General features: G+C 60.6%; 1 protein-coding gene across 1 annotated transcript; it reads left to right on the top strand.

Moving 5' to 3' along the window:
- Nucleotides 1-2,402: 2,402 nt before the first annotated feature.
- Nucleotides 2,403-6,098, top strand: LOC135519765 (G patch domain-containing protein 8-like). Its single transcript, XM_064944988.1, is given in 4 exon segments — nucleotides 2,403-2,633; nucleotides 2,882-3,656; nucleotides 3,659-5,198; nucleotides 5,312-6,098. Coding segments are annotated over 4 exon segments (3,327 nt in total). The 5' UTR covers nucleotides 2,403-2,408.
- Nucleotides 6,099-6,769: the final 671 nt, after the last annotated feature.

Genomic DNA, 6,769 nt, shown 5'->3' with positions numbered 1-6,769 from the left:
CTCTCCCCCATCTCTCCCCGTCCCCACCCCTATTCCCCTTCTCCCTGTTTCACTCCCCTCTCCCCATCTCTCCCCATCCCCACCCCTTTTCCCCTCTCCCTGTTTCACTCCCCTCTCCCCATCTCTCCCCGTCCCCACCCAAATTCCCCTCTCCCTGTTTCACTCCCCTCTCTCCCATCTCTCCCCGTCCCCACCCCTATTCCCCTCTCCATGTTTCACTCCCCCTCTCCCCATCTCTCCCCGTCCCCACCCCTATTCCCCTCTCCCTGTTTCACTCCCTCTCCCCCATCTCTCCCCGTCCCCACCCCTATTCCCCTCTCCCTGTTTCACTCCCCTCTCCCCATCTCTCCCCGTCCCCACCCCTATTCCCCTCTCCCTGTTTCACTCCCCTCTCTTCCATCTCTCCTCGTCCCCACCCCTATTCCCCTCTCCCTGTTTCACTCCCCTCTCCCCATCTCTCCCCGTCCCCACCCCTATTCCCCTCTCCCTGTTTCACTCCCCTATCCCCCATCTCTCCCCATCCCCACCCCTATTCCCCTTCTCCCTGTTTCACTCCCCTCTCCCCCATCTCTCCCCGTCCCCACCCCTATTCCCCCTCTCCCTGTTTCACTCCCCTCTCCCCCATCTCTCCCCATCCCCACCCCTATTCCCCTTCTCCCTGTTTCACTCCCCTCTCCCCCAGCTCTCCCCGTCCCCATCCCTATTCCCCTCTCCCTGTTTCACTCCCCTCTCCCCATCTCTCCCCGTCCCCACCCCTATTCCCCTCTCCCTGTTTCACTCCCCTCTCTCCCATCTCTCCCCGTCCCCACCCCTATTCCCCTCTCCCTGTTTCACTCCCCTCTCCACATCTCTCCCCGTCCCCACCCCTATTCCCCTCTCCCTGTTTCACTCCCCTCTCCCCCATCTCTCCCCGTCCCCACCCCTATTCCCCTCTCCCTGTTTCACTCCCCTCTCCCCATCTCTCCCCGTCCCCACCCCTATTCCCCTCTCCCTGTTTCACTCCCCTCTCTCCCATCTCTCCCCGTCCCCACCCCTATTCCCCTCTCCCTGTTTCACTCCCCTCTCCCCATCTCTCCCCGTCCCCACCCCTATTCCCCTCTCCCTGTTTCACTCCCCTCTCCCCCATCTCTCCCCATCCCCACCCCTATTCCCCTTCTCCCTGTTTCACTCCCCTCTCCCCCATCTCTCCCCGTCCCCACCCCTATTCCCCCTCTCCCTGTTTCACTCCCCTCTCACCATCTCTCCCCGTCCCCACCCCTATTCCCCTCTCCCTGTTTCACTCTCCTCTCCCCCATCTCTCCCCATCCCCACCCCTATTCCCCTTCTCCCTGTTTCACTCCCCTCTCCCCCATCTCTCCCCGTCCCCACCCCTATTCCCCCTCTCCCTGTTTCACTCCCCTCTCCCCCATCTCTCCCCGTCCCCACCCCTATTCCCCTTCTCCCTGTTTCACTCCCCTCTCCCCCATCTCGCCCCGTCCCCACCCCTATTCCCCTCCTCCCTGTTTCACTCCCCTCTCCCCCATCTCTCCCCGTCCCCACCCCTATTCCCCCTCTCCCTGTTTCACTCCCCTCTCCCCCATCTCTCCCCGTCCCCACCCCTATTCCCCTTCTCCCTGTTTCACTCCCCTCTCCCCCATCTCTCCCCGTCCCCACCCCTATTCCCCTCTCCCTGTTTCACTCCCCTCTCCCCCATCTCTCCCAGTCTCCACCCCTATTCCCCTCTCCCTGTTTCACTCCCCTCTCTCCCCTCTCCCTGATTCACTCCCCGCTCCCCTCTCCCTGATTCACTCCCCTCTCCCCTCTCCCTGATTCACTCCCCTTTCCCCTCTCCCTGTTTCACTCCCCTCTCCCCTCTCCCCGTCTCCACCCCTATTCCCCTCTCCCTGTTTCACTCCCCTCTCCCCATCTCTCCCCGTCCCCACCCCTATTCCCCTCTCCCTGTTTCACTCCCCTCTCCCCATCTCTCCCCGTCCCCACCCCTATTCCCCTCTCCCTGTTTCACTCCCCTCTCCCCCATCTCTCCCCGTCCCCACCCCTATTCCCCTCTCCCTGTTTCACTCCCCTCTCCCCCATCTCTCCCCGTTTCCACCCCTATTCCCCTCTCCCTGTTTCACTCCCCTCTCTCCCCTCTCCCTGATTCACTCCCCTCTCCCCTCTCCCTGATTCACTCCCCTCTCCCCTCTCCCTGTTTCACTCCCCTCTCCCCTCTCCCCGTCTCCACCCCTATTCCCCTCTCCCTGTTTCACTCCCCTCTCCCCTCTCCCTGATTCACTCCCCTCTCCCCTCTCCCTGATTCACTCCCCTCTCCCCTCTCCCTGTTTCACTCCCCTCTCCCCTCTCCCCGTCTCCACCCCTATTCCCCTCTCCCTGATTCTCTCCCCTCTCTCCCCTCCCCAGATGAGATTGAGATGCTGGAGCGTCTGTGGCTGTCTGGTATCTGTCATAATGATAAGATTGAGGTGATGAGCAGTAAGCTAGACATAGACAACATGGCGGGTGTCTTCTACATGCTGTTGGTGGCTATGGGGCTCAGTCTGCTGGTATTTGCCTGGGAGCACCTGGTCTACTGGAGGCTCAGACACTGCATGGCTACCACCTCCGGGAGACTGGACTTCCTACTGGCCATCAGTAGGGTGAGTTTGTGTGGTGGGAAATGGTTTGTGTGTGTGAGGGGGTCAAGCGATAGAGGTATCTTATGTATGTGTGTCGGTGTGTTTGTGTGTGTTTGCCTGCGTGCGTGTGAATGTGTCCGTGCATGTGTGATGTGTGTGTGACCTGTATGTATATTATGCACACATCTTGACTGATTTGATTCTATTAATACATGATTGAATGTACATTGCCATTCCCCTCTTGTTCTCTATTTCTCCCTCTCTACCAGGGCATGTACAGTTGTTGTAGCTTTGAGGATGAAACCACGCCGGGTGGGGCCAAATCCTCCATGGCTATGCTCCCCCACCATCATGGCACCATGGTAACAGTCCCGCCCCCGCCACACTTGGTCGGTGCGTCGTCAACCAACCCGGCCCTGACCATGGCGCAGCAGCAACAGTCACAGCCCGTCTACAAAACACAGATGCCTGGATCCCCTCCCACCGTGGTGCATTCTGGGACGGCGCTGGGGCCCTCCAACACTCCCATGCTGGGGGCGCCCCTGCCCTGCTCCACATTCCTCCCCCGGCCCGATCGCAGACTGGCCGTGGTGGACCGCTGGAGGCTGCCCAAGGCCGGGACCGCCACCAACCCCATGGCCGTCCGCGGGGCCGTCGCAGACATGGGGCCCTTCCCCCAGAAAGTGGCTCCAACCTGGGGCACGACAGCTGGAGGAGTGGGGGTTGGTGGTGGTGGTGGTGGGGGGCTGGATGGATATAAACGCTACTATGGACCCATCGACCCTGAGGGTCTGGGGCCCTGTATGGACCAGCCTGCAGGGTCTCAGACCCCCAAAACAGCCCCCAGGAGCCACCCTCAACCCCCTCCCGCCACTGTGGCCTTCTACTCAGAGAAAGGTCCTGACCAGGGGGTGGGGAAGAGGGTGGTGGGAGGTGGTGGTGCTGGGTGTCAGGGGAAGGGAGGGGTCAAACCTTTGGGGACGCCTCGGCTGCCTCCTAAAAGCCAAGCCGTGGGCGTGACCCCAGTCCCTCTGCCCACTAACCCCCGCTGCCACAACCCTCCCCCCCTCTCCCCTCATCCTTTTGGAGGAAGCGCCGGCCCAAGAAGCCCAAAGAGCCAGGCGGACCTCTGTACGAGAACATCCTACCGCTGGGGCGCAGGGGAGGAGGAAGGGATGGAGCGAGGGATGGTGGAGGGAGGAGGGGACGCCCACTCTCACCTCCTCTCCCACTCCCCGTAACTGTGCCCATGTCCCCCACCTACACTCCCCCTTCCCCCTCCACCTCACTCCCCTACACCAGCTCAACTTCTTCCTCTTCTTCTAACACATCGTCCACCTCTTCCTCTTCCTCCTCCTCTCGGTCCTCCTCTCCTTCCTCCTCCTCCTCCTTGACCTCTCAGAGCACGCGGGAAGGTTTGGACGCAGAGGAGGAAGATGAGGATGAGGAGCTGACCGAGGAGTCCAGTCTTCTGCTGGGGAGGGGGAGAGACAGACAGCGTTCAATTATCTCCTCTCGCTCCCTCAGTCACGGGCGCCAGCCACCACCTATACCACCCCGAAAACCACGCCCTGCCCGAGGGGAGAGAGACAAGGAGAGAGAGAGGGAGAGAGGAGGTAGCCAGTTGGCCCAGTTACAGGAGTGGTGGGCGGGCTGGGGTGAGAGAGAGAGGGACCGCAGTGGAGGAGGAGATGACGAGAGGAAACGAGAGAAGAAGAGGAGGAAAGATAAAGAGAAGAAGAAAAAGAAGAAGAAGAGGAAAAAGAGGGAGGAGAGGGAACGAGAGAGAGACAAAGAGAGGAAGAGACGGAAGGTGAAAAAGAAGAGGAAGAAGAAGGCGCTGAAGACAAAGAAGAGGAAGAAATCGTCTGGGCGTTCGGAGCAAGAAGAGGGGGATGTGGAGGCAGATAGGGAGGGGGTGGGGGATGGAGGGAGAGAAGGAGTGATGCCAGACTACTCTTCCTTTCCAACCCAGTATCGTAGTACTTTTGGGGAGAAAGGGAGAGAGTCAGCATGGGCAGGAGAGAGGGAGCGAGAAAGGAGGGAGGGAGAAGAGGAAGAGGGGGGTGATAGAGAGGAGGATAGCAGCAGGAGCAGGGCGAGGCGACCCAAATCATCGCGTTCCCACTCCAGACATCGACCCCCCAGTAAGCTCTACCCCAAACTCCCTGCCTCGGTCAAGTTCTGGGTGAGTGGAGGAAACGGGGAAGGGGGGGACCCCAACTCTGGAACACACCCCTCCTCCCTGCCTCCCCTCATCCCACTCTCCAAGAGGCGGAGGAGTGGAGGGGTGGAGAGAAGGGAGGGAGGGAGAGAAGGAGAGAAGAGGCCTCTGTTGATGCACTATGAGAAAGGCAGGGCTAACACCCAGGAGGGGCTCTCCTTCCATGAGTGGGACTCTGAGGAGGATGAAGAGGAAGATGTGGGGGAGGAGAGGCAGAGAGACAGAGCCAGGGAACGGGTGGAGGAGAGGGTGAGGAGGGCGGGTGGGAGAGGTGCTGTGTCAGAGTCAGAAAGAGACAGGGCGAGAGCAGAGGAGAGTTACTCTGATGAGGGCTCATCAGGGGAGTTTGGGCGATTTGAGAGGTACTGGGAGGGGAGGGAGGGGAGGGAGGGGAGTGGGGGGGCTGGAGGACCAGGGAATAGTGGGATAGGGGGATAGGGGGAGGGAGCTGGTTTTTCGGCACATACCCCTCCAGAGAGAAAGGGGGCAGCATCAACAGCAGAGACGACTCTATACTAGGGCGAGTGGAGGGCTGGGGGGGGGTGGGGGGAGATTCTTGGGGTTCAGGGCCAGGAGTAGGGTGGGCGTCAGGGGGTGGGAGTGGAGGTCTGGGGTCCCAGTGGCCCCCTCCTCCAGCAAACCTCCCGCCCCCCCGACGGTACTGGTCTGTGGACAAACTCCCAATGAAGGGAGAGAAGAAGTGGAAAAGGGGAGGAAGGGGGAAGGGCAAGGGACGCGCACGAGACAGGAACCAGGGGTCTGGGGTGTCATGTTCATGTAGTCAGTACCCCCACCCCCATGTGCACCCGAACCCCCAAGGGCGGTCACACGGCCATAGGAAGAGAGGAAGCACGGCCCTGTCCCACAGCCAGGAGGAGCTGCTCCCCCACTGCCACAGCTTCAGCGGGGGCTCACGGCCCAAACCCCCTCCCAAACCAGACCAGGGCCAGGCCAAGTCAGGCAGCCAGGCCAGTCTCAGCACACAGCAGCCAGGAGTGTTAGTGGACCACCCCCCTCAGCCCTCCCTCTCGCCCCCTCAACCCCAACCTAGTGTCCCTTCCTCATCCTCCTCCCTGCCGGTGCCCATCCCTCCTCCTCCCTCCTCGTCCTCTGCCTCGGCCAGTGCTAAGCTCCTGTACCAGAGACTACGGTCAGTTCCTCAGCCCGGACGCTTCTACTCCCCCCACCTGCCACTCAAGGCCAAGAGCCTATGCTCCCGACGAGGCTCCGCCCATTTCTCCAGCCTGGAGAGCGAGGTATGACAGAGGGAGACGAGAGAGGGAGACACGCGAGCCGACACAGGCGCCGCTGAAACCACCGACGCCATGGCAACTGTTACCAAAGGCGGTGCCATGGCAACGGGGGATGCCACGGCAACTGAGACTGCTGTTAAGGCGACTACAAATGACCATCAGCTAGTGACCATCGCTACAGGAACAACTAGGGATGACTGCACCATGGCTGTCTCCGCTGTGGGTGAAAGCGGAACCATAGTAACCCGGTCCCTGGTGCGTGTTCTGGTAAGGGCCACGGTGAGGCGCCACACCAGGGTCACCTACATCCGCCTGGAGGGGTCCCATGACACCGAGAGTGAGGGCGAGGCCATGTCGTCTGGGGCGATAGCAGCTCCAGAACTCCTCCTCCGGTCGGAACTGAGCTTTGTGATGTCAACGTCAGTCCTCCTCTCTTCCCCCAGTCAGAACAATGGATAAGACAAGTCTCCAAACTGTGAGTAATGATGTCATGTTTACACACACACACACGCTCGTCTCCCTCCCTCTGGTTCTGACTGAACACACCTCGTTGGTAGCGGAGAGACCGGCCTCCTGTAAGGAACCAACGCCTGTTTAACACTCCCACAGACTCTAGCTCTCCTGCCACCATTGGCTGAGGGACATGTCACATTATCCCCTTTTGAATTGGATTGGTAGAC

This window comes from Oncorhynchus masou, chromosome 29 (genome assembly GCF_036934945.1).
Source record: "Oncorhynchus masou masou isolate Uvic2021 chromosome 29, UVic_Omas_1.1, whole genome shotgun sequence".
Lineage (NCBI taxonomy): Eukaryota > Metazoa > Chordata > Actinopteri > Salmoniformes > Salmonidae > Oncorhynchus > Oncorhynchus masou.
Note: the sequence above shows the minus strand (reverse complement) of the source record. Positions and strands in the feature narration are given on the sequence as shown.